The sequence below is a fragment of the Schistocerca serialis genome, chromosome 8 (assembly GCF_023864345.2).
Source record: "Schistocerca serialis cubense isolate TAMUIC-IGC-003099 chromosome 8, iqSchSeri2.2, whole genome shotgun sequence".
NCBI classification, from domain to species: domain Eukaryota; kingdom Metazoa; phylum Arthropoda; class Insecta; order Orthoptera; family Acrididae; genus Schistocerca; species Schistocerca serialis.
The window spans coordinates 616708350-616733963 of NC_064645.1; the positions used below are offsets into that span (position 1 = coordinate 616708350).

At 42.7% G+C, this 25614-nt stretch overlaps 1 protein-coding gene across 2 annotated transcripts in view; it reads left to right on the top strand.

The window, feature by feature from the left end:
• The window catches only part of LOC126416038 (muscle-specific protein 300 kDa-like), a 643030-nt gene that overhangs the window by 138117 nt on the left and 479299 nt on the right, over positions 1–25614 (top strand). For both annotated transcript variants that reach the window (XM_050083501.1, XM_050083503.1), the window contains exons 3-4: positions 15478–15573; positions 17401–17484. In XM_050083501.1, the coding sequence (XP_049939458.1) occupies positions 15478–15573; positions 17401–17484 (180 nt within the window). The remainder of the gene's footprint in view (positions 1–15477; positions 15574–17400; positions 17485–25614) is intronic.

Genomic DNA, 25614 nt, shown 5'->3' on the forward strand with positions numbered 1-25614 from the left:
TAAACCTGAAATAAAGGTGATTAAATTTTCAGTTAGGCTGAACTTAAGAAATCCATTGTCCTACGGACTTAGCAGACTCGCGCTTAGCCGGAGATCTTACCACTTCAGACGCTCGCCACGGACAGACTGACTGGTCCCCTCCTGAGGGTGGCTCACAAATACAAACGGAAGTGGCCAGAGGGGCAGCTTCCTATACCAACATGACAAGGGACGGACAGGACCATACTATGGATAGAAACCTCTTTGCTTTTAGAAAGCATAGCTACCTGTTCCGACGTTGGTCCTACTGTTCTCTAGCAGACAGACTTGTCTGCTACCCTCAAGCATGCAACTAGAAATACATTTGCTCATTCATCCTCTCACACAGAAGGGAAGGGGGATGACAGTATCTTATCATATACAGTATATAAAAGAAAGCGGATGTAGGTTCTGTATGAGACTGTGAGACATGAATTACATATAAACTGTGTTTTAAAGTGTAGTAGTGTGACAGATCGTTCTTGTTTATGTGTAAAAGTAACACGTTCCACTACTCAGTCTCCTCCCAGATAGTCAGAAACACCACAGTAAATTTAGAAGAGGAATTTATGCCGTAAATGACAACAGATTTAAGAAATTAAACATGAAAGGAATCCAACAGAGACCTTTCAATAGCATTTAGTCTCTTCTGCTTAACAGTACTCATTACATGCTTGAAGTGGTGCCTTATGCAACTGATAATCATTTTAGCACGATTTTATTTCATTGTACGCCAGTACAGCCGTAACAAATTGCAAGCAGGCCCGTGTACTTCCCATCATTATAGACCTAATAACAGTAAGATTCCATAACTGCAGATTCCAGTGGAAGATTCAGTTTTCGCTTGAACGGACACGTCTAGTTACGAGTTAACAGGTGTAGAAACGTAGTTTGCTGATTTGAGCGAGCGAACGAACGAGGGCAAGACTACCTTGGTGACGTACGCGCCGCGGCCTGTCTTTCTCGTGCGCCTCGATGCGCTATAGAGGGGCGTGGGGCCAACACAATGCTCTCCCGTCCATTGACAATTTTACAGTTTTCGTGTCCTGGAACCGCTAGTACTCAGTCAAGCAGCTTATCTATTGGCATGGCGAGGCTTTCACCCCGTCCCAGTCCCTGCCACCATGGGAAAATTCCTTGCAGTACAGGGAATCGATCCAGGGTTCTCCACATGGCAGTCAACCGTACTACGGAGGCGAACAATTTTAGAGTTAGCAGAGACAAAATACAGCGAGCGAGAGGTTATTTTCAACTTCTACAGAAACGATACAGCAGTTATAAGAGTCGACGGACATAAAAGGGAAGCTGTAGTAGAGAAGGGAGTGATGGAAGGTTGAAGCCTATTCCCGATGTTATTCAATTTGCGCAAAGAGCAAGTTGTGAAGGAAACCAGCGAGGAATCTGGAAAGGGAATTAGAGTTCAAGGAGGAGAAATATGAACTATGAGGTTTGCGCATGGCAATGCAATTCCATCAGAAATGGCAAAGGACTTGGAAGACAAGTTGAACGGAATGCGTAGTGTCTTTCAAACAGATCGTGGGATGAATATCAACAAAAGTAAAAAACTAGCCTAATGGAAATTAAGTAAATACATCCAGACGACAGAGAAAAAATTAGGTTCGCAAATGAGACACTAAAAGCAGTAGATGAGTGTTACTATTTTGGCAGAAAAAAAAACTGATATGCGAACTAGAGGAGATAAAAATTCGGACTGACAACAGCAAGGAAAACAAAATCCGAAAAAAATGAATTTGTCAATATCGGATACAAATTTGTTAGGAAGTCTTTTCTAAAGGTATTTGTTTGGAGTGTAACTTGAACGATAAACAGTTGAATAAGAACAGAAGCTTTTGAAATGTGCCGGCCGCTGTGGCCGAGTGGTTCTAGGCGCTTCAGTCCGCAACCGCGCGACTGCTACGGTCGCAGGTTCGAATCTTGATGCCGGCACGGTAGCTCAGCGTGTTCGGTCAGAGGGCTCCTCGCCGGTCGTTGTGGCCGAGCGGTTCTAGGCGCTACAGTCTGGAACCGCGCGACCGCTACGGTCGCAGGTTCGAATCCTGCCTCGGGCATGGATGTGTGTGATGTCCTTACGTTAGTTAGGTTTAAGTAGTTTTAAGTTCTAGGGGACTGATGACCTCAGATGTTAAGTCCCATAGTGATCAGAGCCATTTGAACCTTTTTTTTTTTTGAAATGTGGTGCTACAGAAGAACGCTGAAGATAACAGGATATATCGAGTAACAAATGAGGAGAAAAAGATTTTGGGAGAGTGTGATTATAAGAAGGGGTCGATTGACAGCACATGTCGTTAGGCATCAAGGAATCGTCAGGTTGGGAACTGAAGAAGTGTGTGTGTGTGTGTGTGTGTGTGTGTGTTTTGGTCTGGGGGGGGGGGGGTGGCTTGGGCGGGGGAGATTGTAGATGGAGACGAACGCTTGAATTCTGTAAGCTATTTCAAGCGGGTATACGTCGCAGTAGTTATGCAGATATGAAGACGCTTCCGCAGGACAGACAAGTGCGAATACGTACCTGCATAACCATTCTTTGGAATGAAAACCGCAACAACAACACTTTTAAGTCTTACATTTTACACCGTGTTAGATGTCCGTTGTTATTTTGAAATAGTGCATTTGCAATTCTTATCATGTATTGACTGCTTTTTACGTGTAGCCTGGGTGGCATCATTTTGAGTCGAAAGCGATCATACGATAAATTACATATTATCGGTACCAATGAAGTGCAACTGAATGGAAGGAACCTTTTGATCTTTCAAACAGTTTGCAACTGCGATCCCAATAAACTGCTATTAGATACTTTTTTTTTTTTTAATTTCCACTAGCACCTTTGTACCATTAACAATTCTGACGTTGCGGTTAATAATGGAGGCTAGACTTCAGAAAATTCAAGACACGTTCATAGGACTTGTCGACCTGGAGCAAGCGTTCGACGGTGTACAGTGGTGCAAGACGTTCGAAATTCTGAGAAAAATGGGGGTAAGCCACAGGGAGAGACAGGTAATACACAATATGTAAAAGAGTCAAGAGAGAATAATAAGAGTGGACGACCAAGAGCAAAATGTTCGTATTAAAAAGGGTGTAAGACAGGGATGTAGTATTTCGCCCCTACTGTTCGCCCAGTACATCAAAGAAACAATGATGGAAATAGCAGAAAAGTTTAGGAGTTAATTCAAGGTGAAAGTATATCCATGATACGCTATCCTGAGTGAAAGTGAAAAAGAATTACATGATCTGCTGAATGGATTGAAGAGTCTAATGAGCACAGAATATGGACCGACGGTAAATCAAAGAAAGACGGAAGTAATGAGAAGTAGTAGAAATGAGAACAGCGAGAAACTTAATATCAGGATTGATGGTCACAAAATAGATGAAACTAAGGAATTCTGCTACGTAGGCAGCAAAATAATGAGGGACGGAATAAGGACATCAAAAGTAGACCAGCACTGTCAAAAAGGGCATTCCTGGCCAAGAGACGTCTACTAGTATCAAACATAGGACTTACTGTGAGGAAGAAATTTCTGAGAATGTACGTTTGGAGCACAGCCTATGTTTCGGCCTTGTATCCCATTTTTCAAGTGACTGAGATTATGTTACTAACATATATTGTAGGACATCAAGCTCGAAACTGTCCAATATTTTTCTTAATTTATGGGCAATTTTGGACTTGATGTCCTGCAATATATGTTAATGACAAACTCAATCACTTGAAAATGGCGTAAAAGGCCGAAACCTAGGTCGCAATTAAATAAACAACAATACAGTGAAATGGCGTAACGAAATCAGTTATTGTTATTTTCTTGGTCTGAAATGAACTGTCTAACCAAAATGCATTCGATAACGCTAGTAAGAGGAAGTAAAAAAACAGTTTCCGCACTGTATTGCAGTTACTTTCAAAGACACCCGTGTGCTACAAAACATCTTCACTATCTAGAGCATCGACAGTTTCCCCAAAATTCGGCAAATTGGCAATTTCTTCATCAAATAAACCACGGCGTGCCATTTTTCTTACACAGAATTCCAATAATGTGCTCTGTCGGCAGACGGACACAACGACTCATAACGGACGAACTATCGTGAAAACAAGGCGCACATTCGCCCCAGCTGACAGTGCAACTAACAAATAACATTATAAACATCTTATATCGATAGTCAGATTTGCGAAAACAACGCGCAGCGCTTTTTAATCAACGAAATACGCTGGCCCGTAGAACCCTCGGTCTTCGCGCTTTTCAAGGGAGCGCGGTCCGTAGAATGGTTCAAATGGCTCTGAGCACTATGGGACTCAACTGCTGAGGTCATTAGTCCCCTAGAACTTAGAACTAGTTAAACCTAACTAACCTAAGGACATCACAAACATCCATGCCCGAGGCAGGATTCGAACCTGCGACCGCAGCGGTCTTGCGTTTCCAGACTGCAGCGCCTTTAACCGCACGGCCACTTCGGCCGGCGCGGTCCGTAGAAATCTATGAGCTTGGCGCTGAGAGATTATGCCGGCTCTGAAACGAGATAGCAGTATTAGTCCGGAACTGATAGCACTAAACCACAATCCTATACCTCTCACAGCGGGTTATATGTGTGTCCAGCCGAAACTGTAGTGTAAGTGTGTCTGTGTGTGTGTGTGTGTGTGTGTGTGGGTGGGGGGGGGGGAGAAGGAGTATTAAGATTATAGTATTAAGCCTCGAGTAAACAGGGTATCTCATGATGCTGAGTAGACTTACGGCAGTTGACATCGCAGAAAATGATCGCGCTTAGCTACTTTTTGTTTTAGTTCTTGACTCACGCCTCTGCTGTTACGTCTGGAGGTCTGCGCGGTTAAGAGGAGGAGGAGGAGATTAGTGTTTAACGTCCCATCGACAACGAGGTCATTAGAGACGGAGCACAAGCTCGGGTTAGGGAAGGATGGGGAAGGAAATCGGCCGTGCCCTTTCAAAGGAACCATCCCAGCATTTGCCTGAAGTGATATAGGGAAATCACGGAAAACCTAAATCAGGATAGCCGGAGACGGGATTGAACCGTCGTCCTTCCGAATGAGTGTCCAGTGTGCTAACCACTGCGCCACCTCGCTCGGTGCGCGGCTAAGAGAAATGCTATCCGCACCGCTGCCGCAAGTCCCTTCCCGCGCAAATTTATTTCCGTTGACAATAACATTCTTCAAATCACTTTAATCTATTCAGTACGTCAGTAGGCTTGAACGTGGCCTGAATTTTCGTCTGTTGATGCTGGACCTCGTAAGTTATATTCCATCGACTAAGACCATGACCATTGCATGGGGGCTTAATTATTTTTTTTGAATGCAAATATTTTTAATTTTAATAACTGTCTGTCCGATTACGAAGTCTCGTAAACGGTTGGCCCTGACTAGTATTTGTACGCAATCTGACTGCATAGAACAACAACAGAGAATGAAATGAAAATTTCCATTAACACAATTAATTAATTAAGTCCCCAGCAACTATAAAACGTACGAAACCAAAGCACAAGTGTAACTGTTCTGTGTGTGGAAGTCTGATTCAACGTACACATCTGGCACGGTTCTTCTTCAATAAGACAAGAAATTTTAAATACCATTTATACTGAAGTAATTAACAAAATAGAAATACTAGAATTGCGTAAGGAAACCAGAATTACACTCTAATACAAGAACACAAGCCAGATGCTTTGTTGACTGAACCTGTAATGACGCATTATTTAAGACATTGAAATAATAAAAAGAAAAGGGAATTTTTTTACCTTCATATATATTGACGAAAAGCACTCTGATCATTACAATATTTCCATTCGCACAACATCTGCTGTCTAGCCCATCAAACAACTGCATAAAACATGGAACAAGCACTCCCTACTACAACATCTCAACACCGACTCACTACTACCACATCTCGATAAGCACTCTCCACCACGACTTCTCGACAAGAACTCTTCACCACGACATCTCAGCAAGCACTGACTACTACGAGTTCTCGACAAGCACTGCCAGTGGAGGCGGCGGAATAAAACTCTTTGGCGCAATCTCTGGCGCTGTGGCTCAGTGTAGCCACCTTTCACCATGCTGCAACAAAATGCACCCTCGATACATTCAGCTGCTTACAGTTTCGTGTCGTACTTGCTAAAAATGAACATGTGAATTTTCACTTGAACTTCCTCGCTACATCGGGGCGTCTGATGAAGTCGTCTAATGTTCCATAAAATTACGGGCGTGCAGCCGCATAAATTCAGCTTCTTCTTTTAATATTTTGGCTGAATACTGTCCATCCATTTTCAGAGTGGGCCGAGATGACTAACGCTCCAGCAGTAGCTCCGTCCTTTTACAATCGAAGACCGAAGAACCACTGCGCATGCGGCCAAAGATACACACGGCGCCAGAGACGTTGATAGGCGGCAAAGAGGTGTAACATACGCATGGAAATTAAATCTATGGCTGCGCAGTCGATCCACACGGTGATATCGATGTGTCACGGAGAGCTGCACCATCGCGACGTCTTTGTGATTTAATTACAGAAATTGCCGGATTCCATGATTTGTCCAAGCTCAAGCCGCTATCTCTGTTAATTAAATTCATCGCCAACCGAATTTCAAAAACGGCTCTGAGCACTATGGGACTTAACATCTATGGTCATCAGTCCCCTAGAACCTAGAACTACTTAAACCTAAATAACCTAAGGACATCACACAACACCCAGCCATCACGAGGCAGAGAAAATCCCTGACCCCGCCGGGAATCGAACCCGGGAACCCGGGCGTGGGAAGCGAGAACGCTACCGCACGACCACGAGATGCGGGCACCGAATTTCAATTGCTTCTTTCACTACTGAGTCCCAGAAAGATGAAGTCGAGGCTGAAATTTCGGCATTATCGTACACCATAGAGTGCCCAGCGTCAATACAGTGCTCCGCCAGTGCAGATTTATTAGATTGTAAGAGCCGGGTGTACCTGCGGTGCTCTGTGCATCTCTCTTGTACTGTACGTGTCGTCTGTCCAATGTATGCACGGGCGCACTCACAGAGGATCTTATAAACCACAGGCTTCCGAAGCACCAAATCATCTTTAACGGAACTGAGGAGTGCTGAAGCCAATGGTCGGTAATATAGCGTCCGTGTTGTCCAGAACTCACCTCGCAGTTGATGTTAAGAAACGTCTGAGTAACACTATGATTTGTATGTCACCCCCCGCGCAAAATGGTGCTTATTGTTAATGTATGTGTATTTGACAACGACATGAGAGTCGAAATTGGCCAATAGCACAGCTAAATGATATAAATATAAGCCAACAACGGCCAATGTTCCCTTTTACGAAATATTTGGAGGCTATAGACACAGAGAGAAACGAGACTATCAACGCCATGAGGAAGTTAGGGTTTATATATCCAAAGATTTAAAAAAAAATGGTTCAAATGACTCTGAGCACTATGGGACTTAACATCTATGGTCATCAGTCCCCTAGAACTTAGAACTACTTAAACCTAACTAACCTAAGGACATCACACAACACCCAGTCATCACGAGGCAGAGAAAATCCCTGACCCCGCCGGGAATCGAACCCGGGAACTCGGGCGTGGGAAGCGAGAGCGCTACCGCACGACCACAAGCTGCGGACTCCAAAGATTTAAAATTTTAAACTCGGATAGTACTAGGATTATTGTTTTGGCTGTAGAATTTGCGTTCACCATCAGAAGCTTTTTCTCCTGCTGAGTAAAACCAAGCGATTCCTTTATTGCAGTGAGCCAGACACTTTCCTCCTGTCTACTTACAACACTCATTCTCAGTGGCTTAATACTTAAAGTGACGGATGTAGGTGTCGTAGGAGAAACAGTAAATATTTCATGAGACGATAATATGAATTCGATTTTTAAAAAAGTTGTATCTGGTTCCTAGTGATTGTAGAGTTGCAGCTGTCTGAATTTTATACTTCAGAGAACCTGCACAAAATTGATATAGAGTACACATACAACTTATTGTATTAGTTTAGTAATGCAAAACCACACGAATAATAGTTGGAATTAAATATTCTCTACACATTCAGCTCTTTTCGCGGCTTCACGTGTAGCTCTTTTCAGAATGTTTTGTGCGCTTTTAACAATAGAACTGTTTCATGTGAACGGTTTATTCATCCCCCGTGTTTATTTGTTCTTTGTAGGCTTCTTTATCCACGCATCTCCACATACAAAAATATAGTGAAGTGAGATCCATTGATTTGACGGTCTATGTATGTGATTAGTTCGGTCGATTCTTTTCCCATGGAATCTTATACGATGTTTAACTTGTCAGATATGCTGTACAACCGTAAGAAAACAAGATTATAATGGTCCTTATACTTCTTATGACAAAGTAATTAAGAAGGAAAATGGAATACTCGTTTCCGATATGCCTTTGAATTTGCATCGAAATATCAAGCAGGTCAGTGTAAAACCACAAAAGCACGCAGCCTTTCCGTGATGGAGAGTATGGACATTTTTTGCTTTCTATTCCATTATTTTTCTAATTGCAGAGACTTCGGAGTTTCTGTGGCAAGCTAGGCTGCGACTTCCTGGACTTAGAGAACAGGTTGAGAATTGTAGGGTCCCACTAAAGGGGTGAGATATTCACTACACATCATAGGTTGCTACCAATGAGCTGAAAGAGTGTGGGGTGAAAACAATCTTTGTTACATTAGGCAACTCCCTAAGCAGTCCAGATAAGGATAGCTGCAGGCGAACTGGAGTGTAAACATAGGATCCAAGTGCTTAACTGCCGATGCATTCACAACAGAGTGCCAGAATTTGATGCGCTCCTAGAAACCTGTGAAGCTCACACTACACTAGTTAGCGAGAGCTGGTTAAAACTTTGAACTGAGAGCAGTGAGATATTTCGGGAAGATTTATACACTGAAAGGAGGTTGGTGGTGAATTTGTCGCAGTAGACGAGAACCTCAAATCAACCAAGAAACAAATTGAAGTTGCATGTGAGATTATTTGTACGGCAAGGCTCGGTACCAAGAGTGGGCGTAAACTGATAACTGTATCCTAGTATCGACCATCACACTTACCCAGACATCTAACCGAAAACTTTAGACGAAATTATTGTTCAGTACTTTAAGTTCCCCAGTGATATTGTCGTCACTGAGGAAGACTTTAATCATCCAGCAATCAACTGGGATAACTGCAGTTTTGTGAGTGGTGGATGTAACAAGATGTAGTGCGAAACATTACTAAATGACACTGTTTCACACAAGAGGCTTGTAGTGAAACTGCGTGCTAATGGAATATCGTGTACGTTATGTGACTGAACTCATGATTTCCTGTCAGAGAGGTCACAGTTCGTAGTAATTGACGGAAAGTCGTCGAGTAAAATAGAAGTGATTTCTGGCGTTCCCCAAGGTAGTGTTATAGGCCCTTTGCTGTTCCTTATCTTTATAAACGATTTGGGAGACAATCTCAGCAGCCGTATTAGGTTGCTTGCAGATGACGCTGTCGTTTATCGACTAATAAAGTTATCAGAAGATCAAAACAAATTGCAAAACGATTTAGAAAAGATATGTGTATGGTGCGAAAATTGGCAATTGACTCTAAATAACGAAAAGTGTGAGGTCGTCCACATGAGTACTAAAAGGAATTCGTTTAACTTCGGTTACACGACAAATCAGTCAAATCTAAAGGACGTAAATTCAACTAAATACCTAGGAATTACAATTACGAACAACTTAAATTGGAAGGAACACATAGAAAATGTTGTGGGGAAGACTAACCAAGGACTGCGTTGTATTGGCAGGACAGAAAATGTAACATATCAGCTAAGGAGACTGCCTACACTACGCTTGTCCGTCCCCTTTTAGAATACTGTTGCACGGTTTGGGATCCTTACCAGATACAATTCACGGAGTACATCGAAAAAGTTCAAAGAAGGGCAGCACGTTTTGTATTATCGCGAAATAGGGGAGAGAGTTTCACTGAAATGACACAGGATTTGGGGTGGACATCATTAAAATAAAGGGTTTTTTGTTTCAGCTACATCTTCTCACGGAATTCCAATCACCAGCTTCCTCCTCCGAATGCGAAAATATTTTGTTGACACCGAACTACATAGGGAGAAACGATTACCACGATAAAATAAAAGAAATCAGAACTCTTACGGAAAGATATAGCTGTTCGTTCTTTCCGCGCGCTGTACGAGATTGGAATAATAGAGAGTTGTGAAGGTGCTTCGATGAACACACTGCCATGCACTTAAATGTGATGTGCAGAGTATCGATGTAGATGCAAATGCATTATCTGAGAACACCTAGAAGACTGTTCGGAAACCCACCCATTACGGAAATATATTGGACATAATAACAAAAAATAGCCCCTATGTCTTTGTTTAACCTAACAACAACATAAACCTGATCTCTTTGAGTATGTACACGTAGAAACTATTATAAGTGACTATGAGACACTTGCAACAACATGACCACCAAAGACAAATGTCAACTAAAAGAAGTCGAAGTATTTATATTTACAGAAAACTAGATAAAGACGCAGTAGTGTATCTCAATAAGGAAGTCTAAGTATTTAGCTGTGGAAAGAAGCATGTAGAACTACTGTGGCTCAGGTTTAGGACAACAGGTGACAATGCACTTGATAGATATGTATCTAGTAGAACAAACCAAGATGAGAAGGACCCTCCATGGTATATAGTCTTTGTAAAAGAAAGATAAAGAAACAGAGATCTCCATAATAACTATGAAACAAACAATATAGCTATATATAGGGAGATGCTGAATGAAACGCTTTGGCTTACAAGAGAGCAATGCGTGAAGCCTTCAACAGCTGCTGTAGCAATGTATTATCGACCGATCTGTCACAAAACCTAAAGAAACTCTGGTAAGATGTAAAGGCTGTAAATTGTACCAAAGATAGTGTCCAGATATCGCCCAATACTCTTGACGTTCATTTGTTACAGTGCCTTACAACATATTCTGAGCTCAAACATAATGAGATATCTCGAACAGAACGACCTCCCCCATGACAACCAGCATGGATTTCAAAAATGTAGATCATGTGAAACCCAACTCGCACTGTTCTCACATTACAACATGAAAGCCATGGATCGAAGCAGTCAGGTCGATGCCATACTTCTCGATTTCAGAAATGCATTTAATTAAGTACCAAATCCACGCTTATTATCAAAAGCACGTTCTTATGGGATATCACGCGAAATTTTTGACTGCACTGTGATTTTCTGGTGATTTTTTGGTAGGGCCGACGTAGTATGTTATTTTGGATGCAGAGTCTTCGACTTCGGGTGTGCCCCAGGGGACTGTGTTGGGACCCCTGCTGTTTATGTTGTATATTAATGACCTTTCAGATAACATTAATAGTAACATCAGACTTTTCGTTGATTATACATTTATCTACAATTACTGTCTAAGCTGCACAAATATTCAGTCAGACTTTGATAAGATTTCAAAGTGGTGCGAAGTTTGGCAACTCGCTTTAAATGATAAAAAATGTAAAATTTTGCGTTTCACGAAATGAAAAGTTGTAGCATCTTGAGACTGCAGTATCAACGAGTAACAGCTGGAAAATTCCTGCTCATACAAATACCTGGGTGTAACATTTTGCTCAAGAGTGTGGGATCCATAGCAAATAGGAGTGACTGGGGATATCGAACGTACACAGAGAGGAGCAGCACGAATGGTCACAGTTTGTTTTATTTGAGCGAGAGTGTTATGAAGACGGCGAAGAAAGTGAACTGGCAGACACTTGAAGATACACGCAAACTGTCGAGAAAGCCTACTTACAAAGTTTAAAGAGCTGGCTTCAAATTATAACTATGAATACGCTACAACCCGCTACGTATCGCTTCCATAGGGACCGCGAGGAGAAAACGAGGATTACAGTGTGCACAGTGCATTTGAGCAGTCATTCGTCCCGCGCTCTTGCGTGAATAGATTGGAAAGAAGTTGGTTGGCTGTTTCGGGGAAGGAGACCAGACAGCGTGGTCATCGGTCTCATCGGATTAGGGAAGGAAGTCGGCCGTGCCCTTTCAGAGGAACCTTCCCGGCATTTGCCTGGAGTGATTTAGGGAAATCACGGAAAACCTAAATCAGGATGGCCGGACGCGGGATTGGAAAGAAGCTCTAGTAACTGGCACAATGAGAAGTACCCTCTACCATGCACTTCACAATGGCTTTGCAGAGTATGGATGTAGATGCAGATGTAGATCTCAGAACTTAATTTTTTGTACTTACGCTTCTGGCCACACGATGAATACGTCAAAAACGTGCAAAAGACGTCAAATGGTTCAAATGGCTCTGAGCACTATGGGACTTAACATCTATGGTCATCAGTCCCCTAGAACTTAGAACTACTTAAACCTAACTAACCTAAGGACATCACACAACACCCAGTCATCACGAGGCAGAGAAAAGCCCCGACCCCGCCGGGAATCGAACCCGGGAACCCGGGCGTGGGAAGCGAGAACGCTACCGCACGACCACGAGCTGCGGACCAAAAGACGTCAAATTTGCATGAAATGTGTTTGGATACGCAAATGATTCACATTTCAGCTCAACCGCTTAAAGTAGTCAGGACCAACGCCATCTGCATTGTGTATAGAAGGAAAGACTGCGTAGTTGGATTCTCATGCAGATGTCTCATTTGAATTTTTGTTGTTATGCCTCGTGCATGAGGTACATGCCTATCAGAGCGAGTCAGAAGTCGATGGCGGCATTATTGTTGCTTATCGAGATTGCAGTTTATCGTTTCGCGACATTGCGTTGGTTGGGATTGCACGACTGTCTTGCGAATATGGGTTCAGTGGGTTCAATTGGGCCAACTCAACTCCATGGCTCTGTGTGACTAGCACTCGAGAGGACAGACGTATTGTCGACTTGGCCGAAAGTGCTTGTTATTGTTTGTAACATGTAAAATATCTGTCTCTTAAGGATCTTTCCACGCATAAAGCATAGCTCGTTTTACTCGCAGCAATTTAAGCTGCCCTCTTAGGATCCTGCCTAGCCACGCACACGTAAATCGCAACATATTTGGAAATAAACAGCCAAAATATTTTTTGAAAGAAATTTTCTCCGTTTGGCTGTTAATTGTTCATTAATTTTAGACAGTCATGATTTCGGCTTTATTATAGCCATTCTCAAGTGTTTGTTTGAATTTTAAAATATGTCTAACCTGTCTGTGACATGTTATCGCCGAAGAAACTTAATTCTGGTCATACGAACCAGGTGTCATATTATTGGATAGAGTACGTATCAAAGATATATAATATGGATGACATTGTGGACAGTGAGAAGCCATTAATACAAAGCATGGCGTAATTAAGAGCTAATATATTCCTGTGATTTGCGTTCGTCGCTTCTGTTCATCAACTGGCTTGGTCAGTTAATTTACATAACTGACGAACGACAACGTGTGACAGACACGTAATAAAGTTGAAATCATGACTGTGTAAAATAAATCAACAATTAACGATCAAATGGTGAAATTTCTTTCGAAATATTCTATATGACTGTGGTCCCCGCGAAGGAAAGATCGTCAAACAGTCAAATATTCTTCCATCCATCGTTTTGTAATCAAACAGCTCACATAATCGGAGAAACTCTTTCTTGAGGGAACGGGGATTTATATGTAAATAACGGTGAATATTGCAGAACATACTTATATTACATTCACAAGAAAATTCCAGAATGTGTTAAAATGTTAAAATGAAAAAGAATTAGCATATAGCGGGATGCGAATCTACTTCCTTCAACTCTATAATCCACGCTCTTGTCCACTACACTACGCCCAAGACATGACATTTTCGTGGGCTCATATGGATGAAGCGCCACTAACTCACATTTAGTTATAAGAGTGATGTATTTGTGATAAATCTTCAATGCCCCATTGCCTTGAAACGGCATACTGCAAGTTATAATCTAAAACAGCTAAGTATGCCAAAGTCAATATGGCGTCTGCCGCATCGAGTGGCACGTCATTTTGACATCACTTCCGAGTGAGTAGTAGTCCCTGGCCCTAAATGGAAGTGGTATAATTCTGCCGTTAACACATCCCCCACGTACCTAGAGTCACAAAATGGGCTTGTTTGCCACACGGACAATGCAAATTGCTACATCTGAAGCACCAGAGCACTCACCACACAGTCATTGTTGCAGCTTTCCTTGACGTGGCAACGGGTAGAAACGATAATTATGGTGAACGTTTGTCGTGGAGAAACAGCGGTTTGGCTAAAAGTATTTTACAAATGGACAGAAAGAGTCTCGACCGCAAAAACATTTATTTCGATTGCAACCGGTTTCGGTCAGTGTTTGACCATCCTCAGACCCTCATATCATGATGGTAGGCGGTGGCGGTGAATGGAGTGGGTGTTGTAAGTCCACGAACGTCAACTGCAGTTGAAGCACTGCTTCCTAAGAAAGTATATTGATTATACCATTGATCGTACTCAGTGGACCGTAGGACTCACTCGCAGGGTTACAATAATTCTTCTTGACATTGTGTACATTGCAGCACACAAAAAAGGGAAACATTCTCATGGAAACGTATCTACCGCTTTACCGTAAAATTCATTTTCCAGGTGAGTTGTGGTTAGCGCTATGTGCTTGAAACATTTAAATGTCGAAATCTGTTTTCTTAAGATGGTAGTAGGTCTCGTATCAGTATTTGTTTACCTGATGTTCTACATATTTACATAGCACATGCCTCCGATTGAGAATGTCTTGTTGTGCTCAAATACAGACTTCCGAGAGACTGTGTTTAACTCTTGGCTGTACTCCAGACTTTCCAAGTAATTAAGTCAAGTCACCATCAGTGGCCTAACTCACGCTTAACAGCAATGCCAATGTGTACCGAGAAAATTACTTGGGGCGACGGCAGAACGGTAAAAAAAGTCTATTAACTGCAAATTAGAAAGCGTGTGAAAAAAGTGCTTTCATTAATTTTTGTTTGAGCTGTAATTTCTGGGTAAATTCCCTGCGCATTAGTTCGTACCTCTCGACACAATGAAACCATTAACAATGAACGAGACAAAATATCAAAGAACACCCCTCACACAAAGTTTGGCGTTTAAGATGAGATTGAAGAAGGTTAATATTCCTATTTTAGAAATAACGGAAGCTTATTAAATTCGGGTAACATTCGAACAAGAAAAGCCCACGTGCTTTGCAGTCCTTTTTTTTTTTTTTTTTAATCAAACAAAGAAATAATACAAACCAATGAGAAGGCTGACACTGTTTATTTCCGAATTTTTTTTTTCAGTTTGGTACCAGCCACAAGTAAATGTTCAAGGGATCCGCATTTTGTATGTTATACAAGCACATATGATTAATTAAAGTTCCATTACTATCTTCATTTAAGGTACACAGTGCAACAAACAGCGTGAAGTGAACACTCTGCAAATACGGAAACAGTTATCTATTTATAACTATTGTAATAACGACAGTATTCTTGTACTCATGTAATTATGTATTTTGCAGCGAGTTCCACCGCTAAGGATAAACGACTTGATCGAGGACCTGAAGGATGGAACGAAACTTCTTGCGCTGCTGGAAGTCCTGTCTGGAGAGAAGCTGGTGAGTTAATTCCCTATTCATTATTTCAAAGGAGCTTGTGTGGATATGGTGTTCTGAGTATATTACACAGGGGAAGGTAGTTAGTTACACCAGGGCTGGTCTACAATCACGTAAGGCCCGTGTGTTACTGTTGGCAATGGGATACATGATTTATTTATCTTGCATTAGTGTGTATGTAAATAAACAAAAGCAATAAAAAATACCACTGATAAACTGCAGGAAACTAATTAAAAGATATGTACTCACATGTCCATACTTACTTTACGCGCCCGGGCCCAGAGAAGAGCGCACAACTGGAAGGTTCCTCTACCATTGGATTCTATTTCCTGCTTTGTGCCAGCAGTCACCCTCTGTGCTGATCTGCAACAAGTCCTCATGGATTCTATCTCTCCACTTTTTTTTTTTTTTTTTGTCTGCCTACCGGTCTTCTTCCGCGGGTAGTTAGATCCATAGATTTTGAAGGTCATCGGCGTTCGTCCATCCGTGCGACATGACCTGCCCATCCACACAAGTCGTTTGATTTTCATCACAAGTACAATATTTGGGCTGTTGCAGTCTCACACAGCTCTTAATTATGCATGATGCTCTATTCCCCAGGAATTCCATCTTCTATTGGGCCATAGGTGATCTTACTTAAATCTTTCCGTTCGAAAACAAGAATCTGATTTTGCCCATTTTTTTAAACCTGCGACTGTGGAAACAATGGGTTTGCTTATAAATAACTTTTCTCCAACCAGTCACGATGTTCTTTAATTCGTACTTCACAAGATGCGTTTCGGAAAATGATTCCCATTTTCAAGTGTGTATTCCTTTGTACTATGCCAATTTTACGTAATGTTTTCCATGAGTGAGGTTCTGCTTTGTTTTGTTAACTTTACTGCAATATACAAAAAACGCGCAATTTCAAGTTATTTTTCTACACCTACATCTATATGATTACTCTGCTATACACAATAAAGTGCCACGCAGAGAGTTTTTTATGGTCCATAAGATAACTGTAAGTACAAGTTCTTCCAAATTTCGCCACTATCTACGTATAAAAATCGACAAGTAACCAAAAATTGCGCCTTTTTATGTATTGCAGTAAAGCTAGAAAAACAAAGCAGAACCTCACACATCGAAAACAGTGCTTAAAAACGGCGTAGTACAGAGAAATACGCACTTGAAAATGGGAATCATATTCCGAAACGCGTCGTGTAAAATATGAAAAAAAAAGAAAATGTGATTGTTTGTAGAAAAGTTATTTATAAACAAATCCATCGCAAACGAGAAGATTATTCAAGTATTTTTTTCGGACGCTCCAAGTTTCATAACCATGTACCACTACGGATTGGTCCTGTGTTCTGTACAGCCGGACTCTGAAATTCCTTGAAAGACTGCGAGATTTAAAAAGCTCACGGAGACTGAAATATGATCGGTTTCCGCCTTGCATCCTAGTTTTCACCTCTGCCTCACACGAATGCGTTCTCTTTAAATTTAACCCCCAAGTACTTTTTATGAACCCTATTTCAAGATCCTGTTCCGACTACCAGGAGCTGGAGTGCGTCTCTTGAACAAGCATGAATCCTGCTCTTCAGGATGCTTACATATTGAAACTGACTACAGTATTTATATAGCTACAAAGAAGAATTAAGGTTGGCTCTTGGTATATAGAATCTACATGTAGTGCGTTATTTACACACACGTTTCGAAATCCTGGTCTTTGACGACTTCAACTACTTTCTCCTGCATTCGTACAGGTCAAAATCATTTGTTAGTGCAGCATCAGTTATGAATATTTTTATTGTACTTCAGTGCCTTTATCTAAAGTAGTGTAATTGTTTTCAGCCCATGGAGAGGGGACGCAACTTGAAAAGGCCACATTTCCTTAGTAACGCCAATACTGCACTTCAGTTTCTACAAAGCAAAAAGGTAATTTATTAGAATATACTTTATATAATTATAGGAATACATCTTTACTACTTCTGTAACCTATGGTGTGTGTGTGTCCTTCTCTACCAATGAAAACTAACTTGGTTCAGAGTAAATTATTTTCGCCACAGAAACGGCGTGTAACAACATACGGTCCCTGAGAGATGGCCAGTTTTTCATACATATCTATCTGAATGATACTTAGTCTCAAACTCAGCTCTAATTTTTTATGCCTAGGCATGTGACGAAGTAAAAGTTTACTTTCTTGTCGAGATTCCCGCAGTCAGTTAAAAAAGTTGTGATGTCATATGATGAAGCTGTAAACTGATTTGTCACCGCCACACCTTCACCTGCCCATGTTAGGCAAAATTTTTCTGCCTGACTCATGTAGTACTATCACCGTCAGAGGGTGGTACGGGACTACAAGTCCCACCGCCACACCTCCAAAGTGAATTGCAGTGACGCAGTCACTGCCCTGTGGAAATTTACCGCCTCACCAACACAGTTAGACCGCAATAGACCGGTAATGCTGTATTGTAACATATCACCCCGGACTACAAGTCCATTAAAATAAATAAAAATAAAACTGATTTGTGTAATAGTTCTCACATCTCATAAAGGAATGTTGATTACTCATGCTCTACGAATAACGTATCAGCACCTCTCATTGCTGATAAAGATCTTGGTTACGAATTACTATTCTTAATATTCACGTAAATATTCGATTTTGTCTGAGTATAACGTTTACCTGACGCGGTCAATACAGGTTACGGTTTCGAGAGTCCAGGTGAGTTGGCGATTGTATTTTTACTCATTTAATTCCAAGCAGCACACGAACAAGACAACTAGGGGTGACAGCAAGGTCAGCAGACATATCATGGGCAAAAATGGAAAGGTCAGCTGTGCTGAACATCCTGAAACTTACCATCTATTTGTTCCACGGGCAAATTTGCTAGTTACTGCGTCCGTTGATATTCGGGGCAGTATTTTTGAACAAATTCTGGTCAGTTATGATGCCACAATACAGTGTACCAGTTTAATGAAAAATACCTTGTTGTTGGGAGAATAGGACGTCCGTGAGGTGCAAACGAACGGCAACACTAGGTACTTCATGGCAGGCTAAAAATATGTACCGGACAGAGACCCGATTATGGAACGCTTTCCTTTCGTGGACGATTTCTCTCCGTTAGCCATCTCCCGAATTATTTAATAGTTCTCCTGGCTATCGGTCAAATATGAGGAAAACGTAAGTTAGTTACAAACTACGGCGTTCACACACTTTATTCAACAGGTAAACATCGCTGCAGAAATTCGGATGTAGGTTATGACATGTTCTGTTTGCCTGCCATCATTGGCGAAGATGTGGTGCAGACGAATAGCGAAATTCTGCCTGACTCACTGAAGTGTCGCAACATCGATGCTATCGATGATCTCCTGAATGGCTGTTTTCAGCTCCGCAATGGTTTGGGGGTTATTGCTGTATACCTTGTCTTTAATATCTATCTATATCTACACTCCTGGAAACTGAAATAAGAACACCGTGAATTCATTGTCCCAGGAAGGGGAAACTTTATTGACACATTCCTGGGGTCAGATACATCACATGATCACACTGACAGAACCACGGGCACATAGACACGGGCAACAGAGCATGCACAATGTCGGCATTAGTACAGTGTATATCCACTTTTCGCAGCAATGCAGGCTGCTATTCTCCCATGGAGACGATCGTAGAGATGCTGGATGTAGTCCTGTGGAACGGCTTGCCATGCCATTTCCACCTGGCGCCTCAGTTGGACCAGCGTTCGTGCTGGACGTGCAGACCGCGTGAGACGACGCTTCATCCAGACCCAAACATGCTCAGTGGGGGACAGATCCGGAGATCTTGCTGGCCAGGATAGTTGACTTACACCTTCTAGAGCACGTTGGGTGGCACGGGATACATGCGGACGTGCATTGTCCTGTTGGAACAGCAAGTTCCCTTGCCGGTCTAGGAATGGTAGAACGATGGGTTCGATGACGGTTTGGATGTACCGTGCACTATTCAGTGTCCCCTCGACGATCACCAGTGGTGTACGGCCAGTGTAGGAGATCGCTCCCCACACCATGATGCCGGGTGTTGGCCCTGTGTGCCTCGGTCGTATGCAGTCCTGATTGTGGCGCTCACCTGCACGGCGCCAAACACGCATACGACCATCATTGGCACCAAGGCAGAAGCGACTCTCATCGCTGAAGACGACACGTCTCCATTCGTCCCTCCATTCACGCCTGTCGCGATACCACTGGAGGCGGGCTGCACGATGTTGGGGCGTGAGCGGAAGACGGCCTAACGGTGTGCGGGACCGTAGCCCAGCTTCATGGAGACGGTTGCGAATGGTCCTCGCCGATACCCCAGGAGCAACAGTGTCCCTAATTTGCTGGGAAGTGGCGGTGCGGTCCCCTACGGCACTGCGTAGGATCCTACGGTCTTGGCGTGCATCCGTGCGTCGCTGCGGTCCGGTCCCAGGTCGACGGGCACGTGCACCTTCCGCCGACCACTGGCGACAACATCGATGTACTGTGGAGACCTCACGCCCCACGTGTTGAGCAATTCGGCGGTACGTCCACCCGGCCTCCCGCATGCCCACTATACGCCCTCGCTCAAAGTCCGTCAACTGCACATACGGTTCACGTCCACGCTGTCGCGGCATGCTACCAGTGTTAAAGACTGCGATGGAGCTCCGTATGCCACGGCAAACTGGCTGACACTGACGGCGGCGGTGCACAAATGCTGCGCAGCTAGCGCCATTCGACGGCCAACACCGCGGTTCCTGGTGTGTCCGCTGTGCCGTGCGTGTGATCATTGCTTGTACAGCCCTCTCGCAGTGTCCGGAGCAAGTATGGTGGGTCTGACACACCGGTGTCAATGTGTTCTTTTTTCCATTTCCAGGAGTGTATAACCGGATCCCGCTCCAGCTACTGCTGGGTCTGGGTGCTGACGAGTCCTCTCAATTTGGCTCGGTCCTCCCACCACTTTTCTTCCTCCCCTTGCTGCCAGGTCACACCCGTCCTTTCCACATATATTCTCACTCCCGTTTTCCACCGTGTTCTTGGCCGCCCTCTAGGCCTTTTTCCATCCATCTTTAGTTCTTCCATAATTTTGGGGAGTCACTGCCCACGCATCCTCTTAACATGCCCGTACCATCTTAGTCTCTCTTTTTCAATTTCTTCTCTCATACTTTCTTGTTTAAGGTCCTTTCTAATATCTACATTCCTTACTCTGTCCATTCTTGTTTTTCCCTTAACTGCTCCGAGAAATTTCATTTCCCCTGCTTGCAGTCTGCTCCAGTCCCTTTCTGTCTTGTCTTTAATATAGCCCCAAAAAAGAAGTCGCATGTGTTTAGATCCGGAGAATATGGCGGCCAATCGAGGCCCATGCCAGTGGCCTCTGAGTACCCCAAAGCCAGAATGCGGTCCCTAAAGTGTTCCTCCAGGACATTAAACAGTCTCCCGCTTCGATGGAGTCGAACTCCGTCTTGCATGAACCACATCTTGTCGAAATCTGGGCCATTTCGGGCAACAGGGGTGAAATCATCTTCCAAGACCTTCACCTACCGTTCCGTAATCGCCGTGCCATCAAGGAATATCGCACCGATTATTTCGTGACTTGACATTGCGCACGACACAGTCACCCGTTGAGGATGAAGAGACTTCTCGATCGCGAAATGCGTATTATCAGTCCCCAAAATGCGCCAGTTTTGCTTATTGACGAACCCATCCAAATGAAAGTGGGCTAAACAAAACCATGCGCATACTAATTTCCATCATGCCACGCGGCCACGCGTGCAGTTTGGACGTCCTAACGCAAACCGTTCAGAAGTTATGACGATTTTACTTCATATAGTGCAATAATTAACACCCTGTATGCAGGCGATTCTTGAATTTTACCGTGTGCTTGAAACAGACCTATGCACTGCTTCCTAAGATAAGGGAGATCTATATTTAACGACATTCATGAAATTATAGAAGTGACCCTATGGAATTACAATTTATTAATTCTTGAGACAAGTAGATGATCGCTAATCTGTCTCAGCCGTACGTAGATAGCAGTCACTCCGTCTAGCCACAACGTAAAATTTTACTTGAAAAGTACGTTCTGAAGGGTTAAACTGACTTGCTGACACAAAGTATAACTTTTCCCAACATTCAATAATATATATATATATTCGGAGATGTCACTTCCACTTACAACTTCCGACTCCCTACAAATGTATTGACAAAACTTCTTCTACAATTATGACAGAATTATTTCCTCCGTTAACTGAACTCCTCCCAGACTGAAGTTGCCCTCGGTTCCTCTTCTGCCGAAGTGTGCGCCATCAAATGGGGCGACTCCCCCGGCCTGTTAGCACCAACAGTTACGTACAGGAACCTGCCTGAAAGCCAGCGAAATGATACCCACCGGAACCAGCTGTTTGTAATCGGTTAGTTACAAGGGAAGCTACCCATCGCACCCCTCTCAGATTTAGTGGCAAAATGGCCCAGTGTATAGCTCGTAAAAAAATGAACGCAGATCAAGCACGAAAACAGGAATAAAATGTACTCAACTGTGAAAAAAGAAGCAAGATCAAAAGAGTGAACGGTCCAAGCTCAAGATATGCAACATCGAGCGAAATTCGTTGCCATGCCGTCGTGTTTATGTGGTCACAGGGTTGATTTGGGAAGGGGGAGTTCCATGTTCAAATCTCCCTCGTGACCCATTTTTTGTATTTCACAAAATTATGAACTCTCCGTCCGATCATTGACGTGTCTATGCGGCGTATTCAAATTTGTGTCTCTGTTGTGGTGTAACGCCCGTTTGCAACGGGAGGAAGGGATCTCCCAAACGTAGGTACCTCCTATTTGTTCTACACAATTACCACATCCTACGACTCTTGCGTTTTGTTTTCAAAGTCCTGACTGTTGAATTCCTTTGTTGTAACATAGTTCAACCAGTTTATTTGTTGTTTCCATTGCTGTGAGAGGTCTATGCAGCGTCTCGCATACTCTCACTCACTGTTCATCACATTTACTCGCGACTGTAATACATGCTTACCACATGATTCGTATTCTATAACCAATGGATAATATGCCAATTACCGAGACCAGAGAAGGAGAACAGACACGTAAATGCCCGGACGGAAAGTTCATAATTTTGTGGGGAAAAAAAATGGAATACGAGTGGGATTTGAACATGGATCTCTCGTGGTGCAGTCCAACACAGTAATCACACAAACACTAGCCTTGAGTCTTATTCTTCCCCCGACAGTCCACTTCTTGAGATAGGACTGTTCACTGTTTCTATTTTACTTCTTTTTCACTGTACAGTACACCTTCTTGTTTACATGCTTGAACTGTGTTCAGTTTTTGAAGGGCTATCCAATGGGCCCTTTTTTTAACACTAAATTCGAGGGGGTAGGGTTTGCGATGAGGAGTTTCCCTAGTTAGTTACGATATATCGGCAGTGGTGCCTTCACATCTGTTATTCGTAAAGCTGTGAGGGAGCGTCGTGCATTGTTCCTGGATGGCTCAGTCGGTAGAGCACTTGTCCGCCAAAGGCTGAAGTCCCGAGTTCGAATCCACTTCCAGAGTTTTGACTGCTAGGAAGATTCAGTACAGTGCACACTCAGTTGCAGAGTGAAAATTCGTTCTGGGAACGGTAACAGTCTAGGGCAAGTGGCAGCTGCCCATTTAGACACAGCATTCCGTAGTAGTATGGAGCCGCGTTAAGGTGGACTCACACTTGACGGAACGTCGCCGTCACAACCGTCGTGCCAAAAGATTCCCCTCTGCAGTTCAGATGGTGGCATTCACACACGCCGTCAACGGAACGTCATCGACACGTCACGTCACCTCAAGGTTTCTCAGGAAGTGTGTTTCGACGGGCCAAAGTGTAGCCTACTTGGCGAGTATCTGCCACATGAAAGTACTCCCCACTGACTGCTATTACGAAAAGATCTTGGAATTTACTGGAAGACAATATTAAGTATTTTCTTTTATACACTGAAGGAATACATTACAAACTAAAAGATACATGCCTTGTTCAGTGTGATTTACTCACGATTTTTCCAGTGGAATAGCGAAAACGAAAATTGGGAGTAAAGCTGATGCGGAATGCAGAAGTTTAAAATCAGATTTGTAATAAACTAAGGACGAATAGCAGGTAGCAGAAATGGAAGCCAACATAGTTTAAGTACAAAAAACGGCACGTCCAGACATACCGTAGGCAAACCATCAGCTTCTGTCGAGGTGATACTGGACGCCTAATCCTTGAGCTTCTCTTCGTAATTTTTATTTTGTCTTGCTTAGTGGGTAAAAAACTGTTGTTTAGACAGTGTGAAATATTTATAGAACGACTCCTCCTCCTCTTCCTGCTCCTTGTAAGGAGTGTGGAACTCTCCTTCAGTCTCGATTTTTGAACATTTTCTAACCCAGACTCTCTTTGTTCTCTGTTCTCCTCATCAAGTGCAACAGCAATCTTTGCAGACTGCTTTAAACTAAATTTCGGCATTTTGTGACGATCTACCATGAAGTACGAAATAGCGCCTCTGGTGACTGTTTTTTGAACCAATTTTAACGTCACGACGTTCTTTCGACGTTGTCGTGCCCCATTCAAAAACGTGACGGTTACGAGACGGTGACGTTCCGGCAAGTGTTAATTTACCTTTGTCTTTTAACAAATTTATCGTTTACCTTTCGAGATTCTACACTTACAAGGGGAGGCCGCCAATTGTGAAATTCAGATTCGATTCATACTGCGCATAATAAAAGCTCATGGCCAGAGGTGTAATGTGGCAAAGCACCAAGATGCACTTCTCAGCCGTTGTCGAGAAAATCGACAGTTAAAAGAAACCGTAGCGGTGAAATACTCTCTGCGATTGATAACATTCTATAGCGTCGTGGCGCAGCGGCAAGCGCTCGGGTTCGTAATCCAAAGGTCGCAGGATCGAATCTCGCGCCATGCAACTTTTTTTATTATTTGTTTTTTTTTTTGTAATTCAAATGTATACACACACACACACATAAATATATAATTCCCGGCAATCAGTTGCAATAATTATGCATACAATAAGTTGTTGAAAGTGGTTTGTCGTGGAAAAACTGGCGACTTCGAACATCATTATGTTTTCCGCAAAGTTGTATTTCACAAATGTTATTAATTGTCTTCATAATGTTTACCACGTATAGTTAACGGAAGACGTAGAAACGATATTCCGAAACGAATGCGTATAGTGTAAGTCAAACGTTCGGATTAGAATAGAGACCCCACGAACACAAATTTGCTGTGGCAGATATGAAATATACTCGTTACACCTGAAGGACAGATGTTGAATGGGCAGAAACGAGCCGCCGCATAACAGCATAGTTGCCCGCTAACTTCGAAAGAAGGTAGATGCGGTCCCTAGCGCAACTTCTAACATCGTCGAATATCAGTGTGTACGTGAGAGCTTTGGTACACCCTGTTAAACAAACGGAAAAATGGAGGCGGTACAATTAGAGAGTGATCCGGGCCCTTCGCATGAAAGTGATGTGATCGAAGAAGATTCTATATACAGTGAAGTGGCGAAACAACAACTGAAAGATGCGTTGGTGTATTTTGAAAGCCTCCTTCGTAGCAGTAATCGCATCACAGCAGAACCGTCATCATCAGTCAACGAAGAAGCCATGGTAATTGGGGAAGAAATGTTCCAGAATACGCTGCAAATGCTCGCCGAAAACACCCTCGTTCATGATGAGGAACTGACAGACATTAATGAAATCGACGATGCGCTCGAATTCGTGCTGTTTTCTGCTTTCCATGTTTCTATGATAACTATCACTCTGGTTCGTGCGATACTCCAGCTACTTCTGGTCACCAATTGTTAATTATGTGCGAGTATATACCGAACTTTTCAATAAATTGTATCCACTTGAATATTATTTGTGATATTGTGTTCTATTTCAAGTATTATTTTTCCACGACAAGCGACTTTCAACAACTTATTATATGCATAATTGTTGCAACTGATTGCCGGGAATTATATATATATATATATATATATATATATATATATATATATATATATATATATATTTGAATTACAAAAAACAATAAAAAAAATGTTGCATGAC